Genomic DNA, 23,623 nt, shown 5'->3' on the forward strand with positions numbered 1-23,623 from the left:
AGTCATGCTACTGAAAGCAACCATCAGAAGAGAGGTGCATGGACATGATTAGCAACAATACTTAAGACTGCTGCATTTCAGCAATACTGAGTTGGTACAAAAGGGCCCCAAGTGTGCCTATAATTACCATTACAGCATCACAAGAATCGGAATCTTTTTTATAGTTGTTGTGCAATGGAACATTGAAGACTTTTCTTTTTCTGACTATTGTTAGTCAATCTTAGATGTGGTTATGTGTAAAAATCCTAGTAGATAATCAGTTTCTGAAATCATACTCAGTTGACTCCATCTGGCACCAACAACCAGTCACCCAAATCACTTCTCCATTCTGATGCTCAGTTCATAATGGGTGATGAATGTGTGTGTAGCTGATAAAGTTCAAATGGGCATTGCATATCACAGCTTTTCCTCGACAACTGCTACTCATTCACATGTGCAGAGGTTTTGATGAGAACACTTTGGAATAAAACAGGTGACTAAAAAGTGTTCTTAAATACAAAATACTTGACTGAAGCTTAACAACAGAAACAGACAGGAAAAATCTGCAAAGGTATCAGCCTATACAAATGGACATGATATAGCATGATTTGTTTAAGTTAATAGTATTGGTTACACATATACATGGTTTAAATATCTGTTTGTTTAATTTAATTTATGTAACAAAAGTTAGCCAAAATATTTAGCAAATTAAGGATTAAGGCTTAATTGTTGGAGAAATGAGGATTTTCAGGTATTTGTAACAGAACCCTTCAAACTGAAATGCGTCAGTCTGCGTCAAACTGAATTCTTGTTCTCATTGGTTAAGAAGTCACGTGACAGCTGCCGTTTGACGGCATTGAGACTGCGCAATACCATCATGGGGAGTTTACGTCAGGCGAGCTGATGTTCGCGTCAGTTTTGTTTTAAATATTTAGTGAATTTCTGGTTTTCTATGTATCACATTCAGCCGCTGTAGAAGCCCCTGACCTTGGAAGCTATGCGGCGAAGTAAGGCTGAAGTGGACCGTTACGTTTCCTCTGTGCAGAGTTCCTCTCCCTCACTCAAAGAGGTAAGTTAAGCCCGCCGAGGCTAACGTTAGCATGCTGCTGCCATCATGTCAGATCAGCCGGTATGAGGTACGACCTGTTCACATGTTCAATGAGCACTCGTTGCTTTTTTGATTATGATGACGGTATTTCGGTTGACTCATATATCGTTCTCTGTATAACCCCCGTCCCCCGGATAGTCTTAAAGACTATAGCTAACCGGCCGGCGTGATGACGCCCCGTCGTGTCCTCCCCTTTATACTCGGGAAAATGCGCGGCATGGGATCCCTTGAACAGCGCCAGCTAATCAGCTATGCTAGTTAGCCACGACAGCGAGACAAAGCTAGTTGGATAGGGTGTGCAAGTTTCATTTCTCTGGAAAAGCGAGGTTTCGGTTCAGACAACAATTAAAAATGCTCGTTGCTTCATTGTATCAGGAGCAGCAAGCCTAACTTTGTTCAAAAACTGGTGGTTTTAGCATAATTGCAAACAGACTTGTCTGTTAATCAGGCACAGTTCCAACGTTTCTTGATTTGTTTTCGTTCTTTTTAAGTATTGTTTATTCGTTTATTTATTTGGATCGGATGTGACGGGGGAAACTGCTGCACCCACAGAAAATCAGAATATTTAATGAGAAATAAATGCAGTGTAAGAAAACATTGAATGCATCAGAATTCGGGCTTATCAACAGTCTGAAAGTGGCTTAACTAATAGTGATTAGTTCGAAAGTGTACTGAAATGACAAAGAATACAGAAATATATGCTAGTGTTATTATGAGATCTTGATCATTTGTTTTGTAGATATCTTTTTAATGTTGCAGCTGAAAATGTTGGTTTAATTGCTTATACATATCTACACCTACACCATGGCAGCATAATATGCTAGTCGATCAGTCAATTACTTGAGTAAATGTGATGCTATGTGGTCAGTGGTCCTAACCATGCTCTCAAGTTGCTTTACCTAGTCAGGGTTTTGTTTTTGCGTAATTCCAACGATATTTTGGTCTTACATCAAAGTAAAGTCATCAGGATTGTGTTGTTTTTTTTGTTTTTTTTATTGATGTAGTGTGTGTGGTTTAATGTACTCAAGCTTAGAATACACTTTGTGTGCTTAAGATCAAAAGTAATTTAAAAAAATGCACGGACCTCTAGAATAGAATAAACCTTTATTATCCCACGAATGACAAATTTGGGTGTTACAGCTCCTAGAGCAAGGGGAATATAAAGTATAAAAGGAAGACAGTGGTCCTATATACATAAGCAACTGAAGTTCGTGTATATACAGGTAACAATGTATAGAAAAAGTAAAAAGTTAGGCCACCCGTTGTGCTTACATGCATAGTCACCCTCCCAGAGGCTTGTTTTCAGTCAGGAGAAACCTTGGTATTGTAAGATTAACAGTCTAGCCCAATGGTATTTGTAGAGTTGCACCAGTAAAGCCAAAAATGTAGTTTTGTTTGACAATAGATTCGCACTACTACACATACTTGTGCATTTTGTTGTGTACAGTAGTGTGTGTAGTCTGGAGACATTTGCCTGAAGAATTAAATCACAAGATTGGGTGTCATGCTGTTCAGAGCTTAAACCTGTATTCTTATCAGCAAAATGCATTCCTAAACAAACATACAGAAATTAAATGTTTTTGTGATTTGTAAGTAAAATGTAATTATGAAGGACTTTTTAAGACGGGAATCTATTTTTAAAAAGTGCGTTACAGGGAATTTAAAAATACATCAGACAAAAACAACGTATTGCACAAGAGCATTACCCAATTGCCTGTCTAAATAGATGAATTTTCAGCTTTTTATTTTTTATTATAAAGAAGCATCATAGTGCGTAGAGGGAGAGGTAAACTGTTCCACAGTTTTGACGCTAAGGTTTGGATTGCGTGATCCCTCTTTGTTTTGAAATGGGTCTGTGGAATAGCCAGAAGAGCACTATCTACTATCAACTTATTCTACGTTGTTCACCTGACACTGAAAAAGTCAGTGATAATAGTTGTAGTGTGGTGGGTAGGAGAAGCTAGCAGTAAATCTGACAATGGGTAATGCTGTAATCACGATGGCTAAGATGTTACTAACTTTAGCCCCTGGGAGGAATAATTTCCCAAAACTACATTTTAGTTAATTCCTCAGGATAAAAGATGTTTTGGTTTGTTTGTTTTTTTGTTTTTTTTTCCTTTTTGTGGGGGTGGGGTGTGTAAATACCACAAAGCTGATCACTTGATCAAAACTAGATAATGAACAAAAATATCTTTCACTATTCTGATGTATTCCCACTTCACAAACTACTTGAACCATCTATAAAAAATTATGGATGGGCATGATTTAACTAGGCATTGGCAGCTCCATCTGCAGGATTTTTTTTTTTTTTTTTTTTGTATGGCTAAAAATGGGCCTTTGAGTTTGGGTATAGTTACTAAGCAGGTACTGAGTACTGGTGAGTATTTAAATCCCAGTAAGCCAGATAACTCTTCAGGACATGTGTAATTGCATCTTCTCACTATCATAACAAGATGAATCCATTTCCTCATCCTGGTCCACATATTTTTTTTTCTCTCCACAGAAGCCAGTCAAAGGGTTTTTATTTGCTAAATTGTACTTTGAAGCAAAGGAATATGATCTTGCAAAAAGGTAAGCATGTGAGCCCCTCCATTGTTTTGACCCAATGCTTGTGTGTCGCTATATTGTTTGTAATTCCTGTCTTTCATGCTTTTCCTAGGCATGTGTCAGACTATCTCAAGGTCCAGGAGAGGGATCCTAAAGCACACAAGTTCCTTGGACAGCTCTACGAGAGAGAGGGAGACATCAACAAAGCAGTTGGATGTTACAAGGTAAAAAGAACATCTTAGTGGAAGCATTTCTCCCTTTAAAAGTGTGTCAGAATGTGGTTTAAGAAATCATAAGATTCAGGTATGAAATGAGGAAATATTGTTTAAATGACAAAATGATGAACAGCTTCCACAAACCCCGTATTTGCTGTCAGTTGCAATCTTTGATTTTCAGATTCAGCTTCCTTTTGTTTGAGAAATCAGAAAGATGATTGACCTAAAATTCCTCCAATTGTCTATGTACATAAGTGAATATGTGTGTGGGTTTAAAAACTGCTCTGTAAGTGCTGTCGGTGCAACTGCTGATTCATGCTCACACCAATTTAAATGGACCAACCAAACTCGTATATTTACCTGGACACGAAAGGGACTTTGAATAAATTTGGTTAGTTGTGATGAATGCGTATTAAAAAAAAAAAGTTAAAAATAAGTATCCTCTTTGTTACTATGGGTAATTTCCCACAGCAAACAACAAGGCTTTAGATGTGATTTCTGTCTGCCTTTTGGTGTGTGATTCTTTTCCTTTTTTTTTTTTTTTTTTTAAATATAAAATGCACTGGGTAGTCTATCAAACTGAATGCTAAATGCTCTTTGTTGTTTTACTTTTTAAAAGATGAATCACCAAGCTCTCTCTGACATTCAGGAATCAATAATCAGCTTCCCAAAGGCACTGTTAGGGTTTTATTGCTATAGCATCAAATCTAGAAGATGAATGATGACAGAAAATTGAGAAAAATAAACTGTGATTTATTTGCTCTCCCTTCTTGTAGCAGTAACTTTTAAGAACATTAAACTCACCTTGAGGGAGTTTTTTACTGATTCATTTGCACCTGAACACTAAAACTGATGTGTACTGTAATGAAGCTGGTTCTCAGTTAATGAGCTGAAACAAAGTGATTCAGAGTCGGTGCTGGGACTCATCAAAACACTATCAGCTATATAATTGCTGTACATTTCCAATCTTTTTAAATGCACTCAAGCTGTGCTCTGTCCACCTGTGGGAAGTGAAAATGGCCCACTTAAAACAGTTTTTTTTAAATTTTTTATGCACAGTTGGCTGACTGTAGTGCAACCTGTTTCTTGGACGTAAACGGCTCCAGTTGCTGCTGTAATAAAGAAATTAATAATCAGCACAGTGTGAGAAAGAAGAGGAGGTGATGAGTTTTTAATTCGTAAAGCAGGGAGAGAGAAAAAACTGGCAGAGCTTTTGATGCATATGTTCAGCTTCAGACTAAATGTTTTTCTTCGCTTCTATTGCAGCGGTCGGTGGATTTGAATCCAGCCCAGAAAGACCTGGTGCTGAAGGTTGCAGAGCTGCTTGTCAGTAAGCAGGAGTGTGACAGCAGGGCAGAGTTTTGGGTGGAGAAAGCTGCAAAGCTGCTACCAGGAAACCCGGCAGTTTTCAACCTTAAGGTGAAGCTCCTCCTTTCTTCTTTAGCTCCAGTAACATTCACTAAACATTGCCTTTGTCAGCTGTGAAGTCCTTTGATCCCACTATTTTAGGTTGTTTAACAAACTGTTGTCTAGTTCCCAGCCTGATCCGTCCATCACTTTGCTTAATATTCTTAAATTAAAATGAGTGGGAGTTTTAATGTCATTTAGGTTTACAAAAACAGTCGAAGAAGAGGGTACAACTTAATTAAAAGTAGAAAGAATGCCACACTGAATGTCTTCTGTTCATTGCCACTGCTGCTTTTAGGAGCGCCTGTTGAGTCGTCAGGGTCAGCAGGGTTGGAACCAGTTGTTCGACCTCCTTCAGACCGAGCTGGCAGCGCGGCCGGCTGACGCCCACGTGAACGTGAAGTTGGTTCAGCTGTTCCGTCAGGATGGCCGGCTGGAAGAGGCTGTTAAACACTGCCTGGCTGCTGAGAAAAGAGCCATGCTGTGCAACAGTCTGGACTGGTACACTGAGGTGGTGTGCACACTGCAGGTTAGTATGGACTTTGCACTAGTGTCCTGCTAAATTAAAGTGTACCTGAATAGGCGGGACCAGTATGCTTTAAGTACTTCTATTTTGGGCCTTATACTCATCCTCCCACCTTTATAAGTGCATAAACTTTTCTAAAGAATGGATGACCTGTGTTTCAGGAGTACCTGGCTCAGCTCAGCAATGAGAAGATGAGTCGATGTATTCGGAGAGAGCTGTTGTTGGCCCGCTGCAGCCTGCTGAGAATCACACTATCTGAAAGCAGCGTGCAGCCAAGTGTAGATGCACTTAAAGAGTAAGTTGGGTCCTGGATTGTTCAAGAGAACTGGACTAAAATCTGGGGCCTTTTTTTTGTTTTGTTTTTTAAATTAAGGAGTAATTTACAACCTAATCTCTCCCGTGTATTCTGGTGACCACGTGTCCTTGTAGTAAAGTTTTAAAAAAACAAAGTTATATGGTTAAAAGTTAACATTCAGATTCTTTTCCTCAAACATTACTGATGTCAGAAAACCTTGCCAACCTCATAAAATGTAATTGAATCACATTAAGTTCTGGTCTTTAGTAAAAGTTCAGTCTGTTTAGGTGTAACAGGTTGTTTGCACCTGATCTACAGGTAAGAGAAGCAAATAAGTCTCAAGCTTTGACTATTTACAAGTCAAAAAGGCTAATTGTTGCAGCTGTTTCAACAAAGGCTAACATTGTTGTTGTTAGTTGTGTTTTTAGCATTCCAACTTTTTTGTAAACTGTTCATCTGCATTGTGCTTGTAGGTTTGACCAAGCTATGCAGGAAGTGAGCAGCGTTGCAGGCCGCAGTGCAGACGAGCTCCTTGAGGTGTTTGTGGAGATGAGAGGGCACCTCTACCTGCATGCAGGCACGCTGCTGCTTAAGCTGGCTCAGGATCGCCAACAAACCTGGAGGGCTGTTCGTGACCTGGCTGCACTGTGCTACTTACTGGCATATCAGGTAGTGAGACACCAAATGAGCAGATTCATTTACTTATGTTGTTGTTACTTTAAATATATTCCAGTAGTTGTACCATCGTGCAACTGTGCTGTCCCTTTTACCTTTTTTTTGCCTGACTTGCAAAGGGTAAAGGACTTAACAGTTCTATAAACTTGTTCAGGACCTAGTCGTGGTCTTTCAGTGAACGCTTTGCAGTTTTGTTTTTGTTTGTTTTAATTAAAGTTTGTTTTTCCTCCAGGTCCCCAGACCAAAGACAAAAGTGACCAAAAGAGATCAGACCGCCCCACAGTTTCTGGAGCTGCTGGCGAATGACCGACAGAGCCAGGCCGGCCACATGTTGTTCAATCTGAGTACAGATTCATCTGCCTTGATCAGTGAGGTCTGACCTTGGTTATATGTGATTTCACATGATTCTCACTGAAGTGTTCTTATGTCAACATGAACATCAATCATTCGTGCGTCAGTGTTTAATTATTTTTCTCTTGGTAGGTGGTGGAAGCTTTCGGGAACCGGAGTGGTCAGGACTCCCTGTTTGACCTCCTGCGGGGTCCGCAGGCCTCTGCTGGATTATCTTTTATCGCCAATGATGACATTCATTCCCTTACTGCCATGGCTCCAGAGCTCTCTCAAATGGCCAAATGGGACACTGGTACGAACCAGTTAGCTACCTGAATACTAAAAAAAACTGTTTTGTTTGTTTGTTTTCCCCTGAAATTAAAGAAGCATTTAGTAGTGAGTAGTATAATAACTTTGCTGCTTTCTCTTTAGGCTCCATCTTGCTCCACAGTGGTCAGTTGCAACATCTGAGCTGGTTGGGACTCCAGTGGAACCTTCTGGACCAAAGACCACCGCTGCGGGAATGGCTACAGCAGCTCTTTCCTCGGCTTACGCTGGAAACCTCTAAACTAGATACCAATGCGCCAGAGTCAATCTGCCTGCTGGACCTAGAGGTAAGGTGGTGCTGCTCCTGCTCTGTGTGTACTGGTCTAACATACTCTGTAAACCTCCTCCTGGCCAAAGCACAGAAAAATGTATGAATAGATAAAAGGTTTTACTTGAGAGAAAATCTGGATCTTGGACTTCTGGAGTTTTTCTGTTGCATTTTGGTTCATTTTCATGAACTTATGTTGGCACTTTATTACAGCAGGCTGTGCAAAAGTCTTAGGAGACAAAATTAAGTAAAATGAAACTTCAACAAGCCAACAGCACTGCTTTTAATTTATAAACACAGTTTTGTTCTGGTATTTCTTTCAGTATTAAAGTTTTTTTTTCTCTTGTGTTTGCTCCATCAAGGTGTTTCTATATGGTGTGGTGTTCTGTAGCCACTGTCAGCTTCAGAGGACGGCAAAGATCAATGCTGGAGTCAATCAGTCACAACAACAGCTCTTTGAGCCTCGTTGCCTCCCTCTTCCTCTCCTCCGCCTCTTGACCACTGACAGACAGAGGGAGTGGTGGGATGCCATCTACAGCCTCATTCACAAGCGAGCAGCGTGAGTTCTAGTGCTGTCGAGAGCCAAATGGAAAAACATCCAGAACTATTGCATAAGCAAAAGGGATATGATTGGTTATGTTGTGTTTACTTAAACTGATTTAAACACTATTTTGAGGATCTCTCCCGATTTGAATCTAGTTTGTTTCAAATTAGTGTTGTCTTGTTCCTGTATGTTTAGCTCTGTGATTTATATAATTGCATAACAACTCTCTATTCTGGTTTTCAAATTGTTTTTTGATGGATTTAGCCATTTATTTTCCTCAGTATTTTCCCAAAATGGTTCAAATCAGTGGTCACTATCTGTAGTCTGTTTTAAATCTTAGAAAACTGTACTTAACAGGGCTAAACTCATTAAAAATACATTTCTAAAACCTCATTTCATTTCAATAAGCGATATGAACCTATCAAAACAGTACATTAACATTTAACTGCAATTAATTTATAGTCCCATTATTGGCTATGTTCATATATTCAGTGTTTTTGATGTGTGGCCTTTTGCTTTGCAGACCTGGTGTGTCAGGAAAGCTACGAATGATTGTGCAGCATGGGCTGAGCACATTGAGAGCTGGAGAAAAACATGGGCTTCAACCAGCACTGGTCATCCACTGGGCTCAGTGTCTTAGCCAGACGGTACAGAAACACACACAGATGCATACACTGTTTGCTTAAACTCAGTGAGTTGCAGGATGGTAAAGTGATTAAAATTCTAATGTATCTCTTTTTGAATGCTTTTTTATAAAATAAGGCATTTAGAAAGTCCCTTGTACCTTTGTACCCCTTGTATTGTAGCTTCTAATGGGAAAACCAGCATATTCTGACTGTGCTGCATTAATGTCATCAACTTCCTTTATTTAATACTTACTTTATTAGTAAGTAAGTCCATATGCTTTAAAAAGACAGCAGTCATCTACCGTCACAAGCTGCACTGACAGTTAAAAGCATGTAGGTAACTCAGAGCTCTCTCGGCTTTCACACCTGCTCCTTTCTGTCACTCAGTCTGCAGCTGCTAAACAGAATTAAGTGCAAGATGTCCAAACAGCCACATGTGCCACTTCTTTGGCTGCGTGTCTGCTGGATTTAAAACCACTAAGAAATGAGTTGTGACAAAAGGCTTCTGTGTACCATTCTGCTCCTGTGCCAGACTCAATTTCTGTGTGGTTTTTTTTTTGTTTGTTTGTTTTTTAATAACCAGGGGGATGGAGTGAACTCCTACTATGACCAGAAGGAGTACATTGGCCGCAGTGTCCACTACTGGAAAGTTGCCCTTCCACTGCTGGAGAAGATCAAAAACAGACGCAGTATACCAGAACCTCTTGACCCTCTCTTTATACACTTTCCCTCCAAAGATATTCAGGTTAATAATGTTCTCATTTCTTTTTGCATCCAAGTAGTTGTCATGTTTAGCCTCAGGTTTAGTCCCTAAAGACCTTGACACTTTCAGCTATACCTGAAAATCAGTCTGAGTTTACCTCTCTGTTTAATGATCTTCCTTTCAGATTTCTTCTGTGAAAAGTTATGAAGAGGAAGCAAGGATAGCATATGCAGTTCTTCTTGACATTGAAGGGAAAACCGAGGAGGCCATTTCTACCTTGGAAAGTATCAATAACATGTCCTCCATATGGCATTTAGCTCAGGTAAGCATAAAAAATATATACCTGGATTTATTGTTCACACCACAAGAAGCACTTGGGTACTATGGTTTTTGTTTGGTTTTGGGGTTTTTTGTTGTTTTTTTTTTTGTTTTTTTTAAAGACACATTTGTGTCCAAGTCTCTCTTAAAAACAAAAAATTAAAAAAACAGATTTTCATATAGTCCACTGTTATGTGGTTTCAGATGTTTCAAGTTAGTGGTTCTAACACTTGTAGAGGTGTTATATTCTAGAGTGTATAGTGATTTTTTTTTTTTTTTTTTTTTTTTAATTTATTTATTTTTTGGCAGATATATCAGCGGCTGTCAGAAGAGGCCAGCAATGGTGTTGAGGAGACTCAAGACAGGTGCATCATGTTCTTGAGAAAGTTCAGGGCATATCTGTCAAAGATCTACAGCGCCAATGCAGATGACATTGAAAAGGTAAGTCCCAATTTGGAAGAATCAAAAAACAAAAACTATAAATTTGTACGACTGATGTTTAACTTGTGACACTTTATTTTGTTTTGTTTGTTTGTTTTTTGCTAAAGTAGAAGCAGTGTGAAATTAAAGTCAAAACTTTTTCTTTCCCAGCTGCCTGTCTCTATGGAGGAAGTTGTGGACCTCCTAAATGATGTGAACCAGCAGCTGGGGGAGAACGGGGAGGTCATGGATGAAGAGGATGAGAAGGAAGAGGGGGGCCTAAGAGGACCAGCCCACTCCAGCCCTGCTCATCTTGGCGAAACTAGTGCAACCATATCCCACATTAAGTTCTCCACTCCCTCTCCAAACAAAAGCATTGTTTCTCCTTCAAAAAGACTGGTAGGTCCATGTTGTTATTTATTTAAATGACTCAGTTTTTGTGTTTTTAGTCAAACACAAAAATCAATTACCTTTATAATTCATTCACATCCTTTCTTTAGATTTCTCCCAAAACACAACCTCATTGGGTGGAGGACCAGAAGAGTCTCCTTCAGATGTTGTGTCAGCAAGTAGAAGCCCTTAAGGTCAGAATTCATTTTTAAGATAATATTTTGTAACATTGTCCCTTGTTTTTAAACTGTGATCACTGTTACTTGTTGTGTTACTTTCAGTTTGGATTAAATCAATACATTTCAGATTGAGTTCACATGATGCTCCTGTTTTACAGAATGAGGTTCATGATCTGAGACACAACTCATCAGGCACTACAGTTTCTCCTCATCATAAAATGTATGGCGAGACTTACGGGGCTGAGGGCCTGCAGGAACCATTTACCCCGGTTCAGTCCTATCATGGAGCCCCCCTAACAGGTCAGTATGATACGCGGATCTGAAACATGATTAATTTTATATTTAAACACAAGATTTAATTTACCAAAGCAGTTTAGTGACATAAAACATTTTTGCATGTCTTTTTTCTTTTCTTTCTTTCTTTTTTTTAAGTTGCCACCACAGGCCCCTCTGTGTACTACAATCAGTCACAAGCATACAACTCTCAGTATCTCTTGCGCACAGCAGCAAATGTAACCCCCACCAAGGTAATCATCATTTTAATGCTGAACAAGCTTTAATGCTTTAAAAAAAAAAAAAAGGAGTTTGTTAAGTTTATTTTTACTCTCTTTACACAGACCCCAATGTATGGCGTAAACCGCATGCCACCTCAGCACAATATGTATGCCTACCAGCAGCCCACGCATACACCTCCACTGCAGACAGCCCCAGCCTGCATCTACCCTCCTCAAGAACAAGTCTTTGGTGCACCTCTACGGTTTGAATCACCAGCCACAAGTCTTCTTTCACCCTATGGTGAAGATTTTTATGGCCAGAGTGTTACCCAACAAACCAGTAACCCTACCTTACCTGAACCTGGCTATTTCACCAAGCCACCTGTAGTCCCAGTTCAACAACCAAAGAACATTGAGGGAAAGCCCATGGACTTTGGAAAGCTCTCCTTCAGCCAGCAGGCACCCACTGAAGTGCCCAGAGTGCCTAGTTTTGGTACAGGTGTAACTGCCCAGTCAACACCCTCGCCTGCTTTTAAATTCAACTCCAATTTTAAATCCAATGATGGTGATTTTACATTCTCAGCTTCTCAAAATAAGCACAGTGAAAGTTTGCTTGGCCTTCTCACATCAGACATTCCCAGTAAAACAGACACCGTTCCAGAGAAACCACAAACTCAGGAGCAGCCCACCACCCAAACGGGCATCTTCACCTTTGGAAACAAAAATGTTACCAGCTTTTCATTTGTTGATTCTGCACAGAGCACAGCTGCTGGAGGCCTGTTTGGGAAGGTGGATCAACCATTTCAATTTGGGGACATGTCCAAGCCAGCGTTTGGAATGTCAAAGCCTACAGCAGAGCAGGAACGGGCAGGGGAGAGTGACAATGATAGTACTCATGCTGAGGAGGATGAAGATGGGCCTCACTTTGAACCTATTGTCCCTCTTCCCGATAAGGTAGATGTGAAAACGGGTGAGGAAGAAGAGGAAGAGATTTTCTGCACCAGGGCAAAATTGTATCGATTTGACACGGAGACAAAAGAGTGGAAGGAACGGGGCATCGGCAATGTTAAAATCTTAAAACACAGCACTAAAGGCAAGGTCCGCCTCTTAATGAGAAGGGAACAGGTCCTTAAGATCTGTGCAAATCACTACATAACACCAGATATGTTGCTGAAACCAAATGCCGGCTCTGATAAATCTTGGGTATGGAATGCTATTGATTATGCAGATGAGGAGCCTAAACCTGAACAGCTGGCCATCCGTTTCAAAACTGTAGATGAGGCAGCACTTTTCAAAGCCAAGTTTGAGGAAGCCCAGAAGATTGTACTCAAATCACTTGACAAGACAAATCAACAGGAGAGGAAAGAAAAAACCGTGAAAGATTCTGAATCGATTGCAGCCCAGTTTGCACTGAAAGAAGGAGAATGGGAATGCTCTGTGTGCTGTGTAAGAAATAAACCCACAGATGTACGGTGTGTATCCTGTCAAAGCCCTAATCCCAACGCCTCTTCAAAGCCAGACATTCAGGCTGCTGGGGAAGTTAAACCTAGTTCTTTTACATTCAAATTTGGCACTGATTCAGCAAAACCAAGTAGTTCTGGCTCCACATTTACTGGATTTGGTGGTTTTGGATCTTCTGAAGCCTCTTCATTCACATTCGGTCTCAGCTCCTCAAAATCTGCAGACACTGGTTCCAGTACATTTGGTGGCTTTGGAGCCCTACTTACCAGCAAACCAGGGCAGTGGGACTGTGAATCATGTTCTATAAAAAATGAGGCCAATGTAGACAGTTGTGTTTCTTGCAAAGCTCTTAAACCCTCGGCTAAAACAGCTGCCGCAGCACAAGCTGCACCAGCTGCTGGTGCACCTGCAGCACAACCCGTTCTGTCCAGTGTTGACTCTGCTGGGGTTGCTGCCAAGTTTAGTAAGAAGCCTGGACAGTGGGATTGTGATGTGTGTGAAGTAAGAAATGAAGCCTCTGCTGTTAAATGTGTATCCTGTGGAAGTCCAAACCCTGCTGCTAAGCCAACAGAGGGGGCTTCATTAGGGTCAAATCTTCCAACAGTGTCGGGACCACAAGCAAAGAAAGATGGACAATGGGATTGCAATGCCTGTCTGGTCAGAAATGATGCATCAGCTGCTGAATGTGTTTCCTGCAAAGCTCCAAATGAGAATGCATCTTTAGCAGCTAGATTTGGTAAGAAGGATGGAGAATGGGACTGCGACACTTGTCTCGTGAGAAACGAAGCCTCTGCTGATAAATGTGTGTCCTGTCAGACCCTAAATCCTAACGCTAAAAGCACAAGCAGCACTAGTTCCTCATCGTCGTCCTCAAAATTTACCTTTGGAACAAAGAGTCCGTCAAGTCAGCCTGTTGGAACTGGATTTACAATACCTTTTGTAAGTGGGGGCACCTTTCAGTTTGGTCAGAGCAAAGATAAAAGCTCACCTGCTTCTTTCAAATTTGAAGCTCCCCAGACTGGATCTAGCACAATCAGTTCGTCAAGCTTCTCTTTTTCAATGCCCATTGGGCCTGGTGGCTTCAAGTTTGGTGTTCAAGACCCTCCAAAAGAATCCCCTTCAAATGATAATCAGACTCAAACTGGGTCAGCCTCCAGTATGCTCAAAAGTATAGCTGACAAGCACAAGGAGAAAGAAACTGTTTCTACACCCTCAGTAGAGCAAACGGAGGAAGAACAAAATCCATTAATATCTGGAAAAGCAAATGCGTTCAGTTTTGCAGACTTGGCTAAATCTGCTGGAGGAAACTTTCAGTTTGGCACGAAAGATCCAGAATTCAAAGGTTTCTCTGGAGCTGGTGAGCAGTTGTTCACATCATTCCAAGCAACCCCCACCAAGACAGAAGCCTCAAATGAACTGGAGGATGATGATATGTATAAAACAGAGGAAAATGATGACATCCAGTTTGAACCAGTGATCCAGATGCCTGAGAAGGTGGACCTGGTAACTGGGGAGGAGGATGAACAGGTTCTTTACTCTCAGCGTGTCAAACTGTTTAGATTTGATGTGGGTACCAGTCAATGGAAAGAGCGTGGTGTGGGAGTTCTCAAATTCCTGAAAAACACTACAAATGGTCGGCTAAGGGTGCTGATGAGAAGAGAACAAGTTCTCAAGGTTTGTGCCAACCACTGGATCACCACCACCATGAACCTTAAACCCCTGGCAGGCTCAGACAAAGCCTGGATTTGGTTGGCCAATGACTTCTCTGATGGAGATGCTAAACTCGAACAGTTAGCTGCCAAGTTTAAAAGCCCTGAGCTTGCTCAGGAGTTTAAGGAAAAGTTTGAAGAGTGTCAGAGACTTCTCTTGGACATCCCTTTACAAACCCCCCACAAGCTGGTTGACACAGGTAGAACAGCACACCTCATTCAGAAGGCAGAGGAAATGAAGTCTGGTTTGAAAGACCTGAAATCATTTTTGACTGACGAGAAAACAAAGATAAAAGACAATGACACACAGGGAGATATTGCAACAGCTGGTGACATTTCAAGCCTTGTAATCAAGCCCCAAGGTGACACCACCGGCCCTACCTTGGAGTGGGACAACTACGACCTCAGAGAAGATGCTTTAGATGACACGGCTGACTCGTCGGTCTATGCCTCCCCTCTTGCCAGCAGCCCCCTGAGAAAGAACCTATTCCGCTTCGGGGAATCCACTGGTGGGTTCAGCTTTAGCTTTCAACCTGGCATCAGCCCCTCAAAGTCTCCTGCTAAGCTCAACCAGAGCAGAGCTTCAGTGGGTACTGATGACGAGCAGGATGTCACCCAGGATGAAGAGCGGGACGGCCAGTACTTTGAACCTGTGGTCCCCTTGCCAGATTTGGTGGAGACTTCTACAGGAGAGGAAAATGAGCAGGTGGTCTTCAGTCACAGAGCCAAACTATATCGCTATGATAAAGAGTCAAAACAGTGGAAGGAGAGAGGAATTGGAGACCTGAAGATCTTGCAGAATTATAACGATAAACGAGCGAGGTTGGTAATGAGAAGGGATCAGGTGCTGAAGATCTGTGCCAACCACTGGATTAGTCCAATCATGAAGCTGGAACCTATGAAGGGTGCAGAGAAGGCCTGGGTCTGGAGTGCTTTGGACTTTGCTGAGGAAGGAGAGGGCAAGCTTGAGCAGCTGGCTGTGAGATTCAAGCTGCAAGAAACCGCAAATACATTCAAACAAGTCTTTGAGGAAGCCAATGTTGCTCAGGGAAAAAAAGAACTCATGACTCCAGCGACATCTAGAGTGGTTCCACCACAAGACAGTGGAACACCAGGATCTGCAAAGACCACTCCAGCTGTATGTGGCAAAGCAGCCATTGCCGTTCTTGAAGAGACGACTAAGGAACGTACTGAGCTTCCTGCAGACACTGGATCAAGTGCATCTGCATCACACAGTCCTGTCAATCCCGGAAAGACTGTGGTGTCTCCCCCAAAGTTTGTTTTTGGCACTGATACCCTTCAGAAGATTTTTGGCACTCCTAAATCTCATTCTGAACCCGAGCAATCTACAGCATCTGGTTTGAAAGCCAACGGCTCTGGTTATACTGCCAAGACTTCACTTCAAGTTCCTGCATTCAAAATCCCAGAGAAAGGTAAGAATAAAAAAGGGGCGTCTGAATTATATTTGCATTACTTTTGAATGATTGTCTCAACGGTTTCAGTTCATTTCATTTTTACCCGATCGTCCTATTTCATCTGCATCTCACTGCTTCATCATTGCCCACACCTTTCATTTTTAACTGGAACACAACGTGTATTTCCTCCGTCGACATGCTCCCCTTTTATATTTGTTTTGCAACATGCACATTTAGTGGAAATTTTAGAGACAAAACATGACTATACTGCACATATTTTACATATCCATAGGGTTAATAACACTGTTATCAAATCAGTCATTGCACAGCTACAGTATTTCACATTTTTCAGTCAATTTTGGCATTTTCTGATTATGACACCAGCCTCACAATTAGTCTCTCTTCACTCAACAACCCACCATCCTTTAGGGCTGGATTTTAGGCTTTTCAAAGATAACCCAATGGCTTTTTGGACCAGCTCATCAACCACCCAATTTGAAACCCCAGGTACTCTAATCACTGCAGTGTGTGTTAACACTTCTCAGCTGTCACGTGACTGGCCCTTACTACTACAAAGAAATAACCTGGATGCACGGAGTGGAGGAAAAAAAAAAAGCAAAACAGTCAAGCTAATGTGTTGCATGCCAAGTGTGTGAAGGTTTCAGTTTTTATTATTCAGTAATTTTAATTGTAGTTCTTTAAGTAGCACTTGTGTCACAAGATTAAATAGTTTTGCACTGAAGTAATGCAAAAAAGCAGAAAATATTTAATCTGATTTCATCTGAATCATCATGGAAATGGTGTTTAAAGCACTGAAATATTTAAGGAAAAAAATTAAACTTGGAATTAAATGTAACAATCTTTTCATATGAGTGTCATTTTCATAGTGTGGCTTGTAGTTTTGTTTATATTAGCTGAAAGTAGATGAAAGATAGAGGTAGCCCCTGTGTCTAAAGGGTGAAGCTGAAATGTAACTGCCTTAAATGTGGTCAATCATTGACCAGGAGGGGGCAACTATTCTGGTTGCGGAAAGAATTTGGATTGCGTAGACCTGAATGGGGAAAATTACAACTACTCCCTTGATCTATGACATCAGTAAGTAATTTCTTGAAGATCTCAGTCGCTAGTTTTTAGCCTCATTGAACATCATGTTTCATATATTCAATCTAGAAATTGGTCTATGTTACCGGGTGTCAAAACAGGAACAGACCAGCAGCTTTCGGTGACCAAGTGTCAGTGAAGTATAGGCACTTGTACAAATTGTGTGAGTTGGTATAAAAGATGGACGGTTTCTTAAAAGCAACTTCAACACAGAACATTACAGATTTCTATTTAGTGGCCACCAGGGGGCGCCCAGTAGTTTCAGAATGATTTGGGGTTGAATAGAAAATCACTTTCCTGATGCCTTTATGGGCTCAGTTGCTAGTATCAGATTATACTAATTACAACATTAAGTCAATTTTGGAGCAGGGTTAACCACAATTAAAGAGCTGTCAACCACAAATTGTTGACCAGTGAGCATTCAGGTTTGCAGCGAGATCAAATCCTTGTTTTGTCACATTCAGCTTTAAAACACCTAGATGATGAAAGTCCTCAGCTCGAGGCTTTAACAAATAAGTGGCATCATGGCTAGATCCACACTTCTCAACTTGGAGAGAAGTGTGGACCTCAACTCGAAGCTTTACAAACTGGTCAGTGACTTCATGGTGGCTACATCCATCTCTTATAGACAATCTGTACAAAAGTGAAACACGTAGGTTCTTTGATTTGACTTGGCAAAAAACAAATGTTCACTTATATTTATATTATTGTTTCATATGAGTCTTCAGTCTGGATTGAAGGTCTTACACTGCGCTTTATTTCATGTCCTGTATATACCAGAGAGGCTGAATTAAAGAGTACAGCGATGCCACAATTGTAGTGTGGGGCAGTTAGACTAGCACCAGAAAGGTCTTCTGAAAGGTGAGCTGAGAGCAAAGGGCGTTGCTTTAGAGAGGAATGTACTGTGCAAACGTCCCATGTGCCATTTTTAGTGCTGGGTCTGTAGCAACAGCATGGAATGTAATTCCTCATCTGGTTTGATTTCTCGCAGTGAAACTCTAATCAGCAAAGGCTAATTAGAGTTAAAGCTCAGGTATTTATCCTGTTTAATGTTACGATACCATGTGTCCAAGAGTAAGTGGTGTAAACGAGACCATGCAGAAATCCTCTGCTTATAAAACATGTCTCACTGTTGTAAATCAAATGCATGATGTTCTGTTTTGCTGTGCATGATTTTGTGTGTGTGTGTGCGTGTGTGTGTGTGTGTGTAATTAACACCTGTGGTTGCAAAGGCTTTTAATTTTTACATTTTGGCCTGTCTTCCAACAGTTCTTTCCCAGCCTGACTTGTTTACTCCTATCATATCCATCTATCATAGGATCCCCTCAGGCAGAGGGAAGCAGTGCTAGGTCTGATGAGGATTCGGAGGTGGAGATTGTGTACGTCAGGGAACCCACAGCTGAGCAGGCAGCTTTAGCTAGGAAGCTCCAGCTGCCCATCACCTTCTTCTGCTACAAGAATGAACCAGGCTACATCAGTGATGACGAAACTGACGGTGAGACCCAAGATATGGAACGAGGGTTTGTTAAAGTGAACATCAGTGGTTGTACATATGACATATGACTCGCTGAAATAAATCTGCTTATTTGTGAATCGTTAACATTCCCAGGAGACGATGTAAGAAAGTGAGAATGCTAAAGTTTTGGACAGAAATGGATACCAGTGTTTAAAATAACAATATAGCACATAGATGCTATATAGACATTTTTTGTTAGCTTTTCAGTTTTTATTCCTTTCTTTTGAACCCCAAAAAATGTATCCAGTGCAAAAATGAATGTGACGCCAAAGGGCTGCTGGCACTGGTAAATGTCACCTTATTTGACAGTTTTGAGAAATAAGGGTGGTATAAGAGATGTACATGACTCTTTTTAATAATTGGTAATTTATTTTGAATATTTGAACTGCTCCCACATATGATGTAATGAGTTATTAGAGCCAGAAGGTAGCAGTAGTGCACGGTATTTCTCTATAAGGATATACATCTGTCCTGACATAAATATCAAAGTGGAACCTTAACCTTAATTAAAACATGTTATTTGGAGTGAATTTTTATTTAAATTTTATTATTTGAAACTGTAATTTCTGCTTTTATAAGACAAACTAGTAACTGTCCCATTCAGAAAGCTAAGAAAGGACTTATTGGACTTTTTGTTTGTTTGTTTGGGAGGGGGGGGTTCTCCTTTGACATCAAAGTTCAGTAATGCCTCTTTGGTTTTAAATCTGAGAATACAAAATTGCCTTTAATCTTTAATTCATTATGGGTTGAAGTCTGAACAAACACTATAATTTTCTTTGCAAACATAATTAAAGGAAACATTTGTTTTAAACTTCAGATGAAGACTACGAATCAGCAGTGAAGGCCTTGAATGGAAAGCTCTACCCTGATACTCCTGAGAAGAACACTGCAGCTTGTGGTGATGGTATGTAGTCTAAACCCTGTTACATGTTATTATAACCAACTCATTTTTCAAAAGACAATTGGTTTGGTTTAATTCTGCTACTATGTTAAAGGGTTTTATGTCGATCTGTTATAGCCATACAGCCCAAAATTTGTGTACCTTAATAAATGTTATGTTGATTTTGAGCCTAAACTTGCTGTTTGCTGCATTCAGAGTCAGACTGTCAGGTGGTGTGGGAAAAGAAGCCAACACCAGAGGAGGAGAAAAAAGCCAAAAGCCTCCAGCTTCCACCCACCTTCTTCTGTGGCCTGAGCACCACAGACAGCGACCCGGACCAGGATAAGCCTGAGGACTTTGAGACAGAAGTCCGCAAAGTACATGAAGTCCTGGTAATGGCTCCGAATTTACATAGATAATTCTGATTATACAAGCAGAAAACTCAACTTTTGTTTTTTAAAAAACAAACAAATGTTAACTTTTTAAATTAATTATTTTACTCTGTCAGTAATACTCAGAGGCATCTTAAGATGGGTATTAATTTGGAACATGTTATTAATTTGGAAATGTGTATCAGGTTGCTCAGTTAGACAAATCTAACGAAGCCTCCAGCAGTCCTGCTGTGACCCCTGAAATGCCAGCATCAGGGCCATCATCCAGCAGAGCAGAGGCTGCCGACAGCACATCTACAGCAGACAAACAGACCACAGCAACTCCAAGCAGCAGCTCTCCCATTGACCTCTCAACTAAGAAGAGTGTCGAGCTGGAGTCCAACACTGAGAGTAAACCTGCATCTTTGACTGCTACAACAAGTCGAGGTAAAAAAGTGTGAAAAACGGCATAAGTATTTTCAAATGAAACATAACTCTCCATCTTCAGCCACATACTTTATGGGTTTTCGCTCCAACTTTTAACTTTAATTTGAAATGTTATGAAAATTTTTTTATAAAATGTTAAAATGAGGAGCTAGTTTGGATGATAAATATTGAATACATTTTTGCACAGACAGAATTTCAGCTGAGGGTTTCTTTTATACTCAGAATGTTTCTGGGAAGTTATTAAGATAAGATAAGACTTTATTGATCCCACAACGGGGAAATTTTTGCGTCACCTCAGCTCAGGTACAGATATATGAAGGAAATACAAAAATACAATTAAGTACAATCAATGAAAAAAAGTAAGATAATACACTATATACAATGGTAGCATACACACTATGTGATTATGGATATAGTTGGAAATACGGAGGACATAAACTATATAGCTTGGAAGGTCATGGAAGGTCCATTATACATGAAGTGGTGACCGTGGATATTCAGTGTCCAGTGACTTATGACATCGTGATTGAGGAGTTATAGAGTCTAACTGCTGTTGGGATGAATGATCTGGGAAAGCGCTCCTTCCTGCAGCGAGGGTGTTTCAGTCTCTGACTAAAGGAGCTGCTCAGCCCACTCACATACTCATGCAGTGGGTGATGTGGGTTGTTCATGATGGATGTCAGCTTTACTAACATCAACCACCTCCACAGACTTATTATGAAGTACGGAAGTATTTAATGTCTTTGTTGTTCTGGCTGCAGACCTCTCCACCTTTGGCTTCAATGCATCTGGCTTCTCTTTTGCTGAGTTGGCCAAAAATACAGATGGATTTGCATTCGGATCAAAAGGTTGGCTTTAACATTAAACATTTTCTTCAGTTGTTTATCTGGACTGTTGTTTTGTTTCACTGCTAATTATTTTAATTTTCCCTCTTAAAAAAAAAAAAAAATTGTAGATGCTAATTTCTCATGGGCAAATGCTGGAGCAACAGTGTTTGGATCTGCAGTGACCTCTCAGCCTAAAACCAATGCTGATGACGGGGGAAGTGATGAAGAAGAAGCTCCTAAAAATGTGGACATTCACTTTGAGCCCATAGTATCTCTGCCCGAGGTACATAAATGTGCTAAGCCCTAACATTTTAGTACAATTAGTAAACTTGTATTTATTTTCCATAAAATTGTATTTATCACTGTATTTATCACTCAGGTGGAGACAAAGTCTGGAGAGGAGGACGAGGAGATCCTGTTCAAGGAGCGCGCCAAACTGTATCGATGGGACCGGGATATCGGCCAGTGGAAGGAGCGCGGCATCGGTGACATCAAGATCCTCTTCCACCCAACCAAACATTTCTACCGAATCCTGATGAGAAGAGAACAGGTGCTGCGGGTTTGCGCCAACCACAACATCTCAGAGGCGATGGAGCTCAAACCCATGAACGCCTCAGCGAACGCACTGATCTGGACTGCCACTGATTACTCAGGTATACCTACAGCATCGATGTGATGTTGTATTGTGCTGCGTTGTGTGATTTGTCTGTAAATACTCACTAATAATCATTCATCTTGGATTTTTAAACCACTTGCATGTGTTTATTTCTTAAGGCAACATGGGGATTATTTTTCACCTGCTCTCTTTCTCCTCGCCCCCTTTTTGATTATCTAGATGGCGAAGGTGTGATTGAGCAGCTGGCGGCCAAGTTCAAAACCCCTGAAATAGCCGAATCCTTCAAAAAGACCTTCTGCGAGTGTCAGAACCGGATGGGCCAAATTGATGGTGATGCTTCGTCTCTGTGCTCGCCACAGATGTCCAGAATTCAGGAGCACTCCAGAGACACTAACCCACAGGTGTTCCTCAAGCTGGCAGCTGATGGCCAACCTCTGGGCACAATCACTATAGAGCTGTTCTCCCATATTGTACCCAAAACTGCAGAGAACTTCAGAGCTCTCTGCACTGGTGAGAAAGGCTTCGGGCTGCGGGACTCCATCTTCCACAGGATCATACCAGATTTCATGTGTCAGGTGAGGAAAGATCAGGGTTTGGACTTTCAAGATCAGATGAATGTAAAACTTGTTTGATTACAACAAAGTGGAATTTACTCTGGGTTGACAGAAATACACCCTGGTTGCTGTTTGTAATCATAGCACAGCTCTGTAGTTTGATGTATGAAGTATTTTATTGATGCCATGACAAATCAGTCCTGTTGTTTAAAAGAAAACTCTCAGGAGAAAATCTCTAGCATCACTAACAAGTGCTCCATTGGTCTTTCAGGGTGGTGACATCACCAAGAATAACGGCACAGGAGGCAAGTCCATTTACGGCGACAAGTTTGAGGATGAGAACTTTGATGTCCGGCACACAGGCCCGGGCATCCTGTCGATGGCAAATCGCGGACGCGACACCAACAACTCGCAGTTCTTCATAACCCTGAAGAAAGCCGAACACCTGGACTTCAAACATGTGGCTTTTGGCTGGGTTCGGGATGGCATGGATGTGGTGCAGCAGATGGGAGAGCTGGGCTCAAAGGCAGGCCCTCCAACAAAGAAGATCATCATCACAGACTGCGGACAGCTGTAGCGTTTTAATGTTAAGATGAAGCTTTACGGCTTGGTTTAGGTTATTAAGTTAAGATCAGCTGAGACTCTGGATGAGAGCAGTGTGTGCAGTACTAACATTCCTGCTAAAACGGAATCTTTAGTCACGAGGCACCGATCACAGGGCTGCTGGTTAAGTTGTTCACAGTAGCCTTGAATTAGATATTCTTTCACTGTCCTGACATATTCACGAAAACAGAAGCGAGTTGGTAAAGGAGTGGAGGCTTTTGGAACAAATGTTGTAAACTTTTGCACTTGCGTCTTTATCATCTGTCAATAAATTCTCATTTGTATTTTGTGTGTATAAATGTACATGGACTATTTTTTTTCTTTCTTTTTCTAAATGTTTGTTCCTCCTTTTTGTCTTGCATGTGCTCTGTTTCAATGCAGTTGTTCCCTCCATGAGCTCCACTCTGGTATTTTTTTTTTCTCCCCTTTTTGAACAAGTCTTAAGCCACTGCTCCCCTGCCTTTTCCTCCAAATGCTGCCTCCATGTACTTTTAACTGTTGGGCGCCCACAGGATTTTTTTCTGTTTCAATGGATTCCACAATGCAGGTAATTGGACTTCATATGTGCCCATGCAACCTGAAGTAATCTCACTTTGTTGTGGCTCAATGATAATCTGGTTTGAATTTTACGAAGGGGATCCATTTCATGTATAGTTTGAGAGAAATAAAGGCTGAAATGGTGCCACTTGTACCAAAATATGCTTATTATTAAACAATAAAGTTGCTTTACGAATAATCGATGGTTTTATGGCTTGTCCTTGTTGACTTAATT

General features: G+C 40.9%; 1 protein-coding gene across 2 annotated transcripts; it reads left to right on the forward strand.

Annotated features, from left to right (window-relative positions):
• Window positions 1–849: 849 nt before the first annotated feature.
• Window positions 850–23,570, forward strand: ranbp2 (RAN binding protein 2). Of its 2 annotated transcripts, XM_085374662.1 has the most exons (30): window positions 850–1,048; window positions 3,591–3,658; window positions 3,747–3,858; window positions 5,116–5,268; window positions 5,555–5,785; window positions 5,944–6,077; window positions 6,551–6,746; window positions 6,985–7,125; window positions 7,236–7,395; window positions 7,515–7,696; window positions 8,040–8,236; window positions 8,745–8,868; window positions 9,431–9,592; window positions 9,735–9,872; window positions 10,178–10,309; window positions 10,460–10,687; window positions 10,789–10,872; window positions 11,016–11,157; window positions 11,290–11,384; window positions 11,475–15,954; window positions 16,366–16,443; window positions 18,356–18,532; window positions 19,371–19,457; window positions 19,650–19,825; window positions 20,011–20,251; window positions 21,013–21,099; window positions 21,207–21,361; window positions 21,458–21,731; window positions 21,914–22,269; window positions 22,520–23,570. In XM_085374662.1, the coding sequence occupies exons 1-30, from the start codon at window positions 977–979 to the stop codon at window positions 22,823–22,825; spliced, it is 9,168 nt and encodes a 3,055-aa protein (XP_085230788.1). In that variant the 5' UTR covers window positions 850–976; the 3' UTR covers window positions 22,826–23,570. The 2 variants fall into 2 exon arrangements, with proteins under 2 accessions (XP_085230788.1, XP_085230789.1); XM_085374663.1 differs by lacking the exon at window positions 16,366–16,443.
• Window positions 23,571–23,623: the final 53 nt, after the last annotated feature.

This window comes from Diplotaxodon limnothrissa, linkage group LG16, assembly GCF_057381915.1.
Source record: "Diplotaxodon limnothrissa isolate DT_005_m linkage group LG16, D_limnothrissa_male_GT1.1, whole genome shotgun sequence".
In the NCBI taxonomy this organism is placed as follows: Eukaryota; Metazoa; Chordata; class Actinopteri; order Cichliformes; family Cichlidae; genus Diplotaxodon; species Diplotaxodon limnothrissa.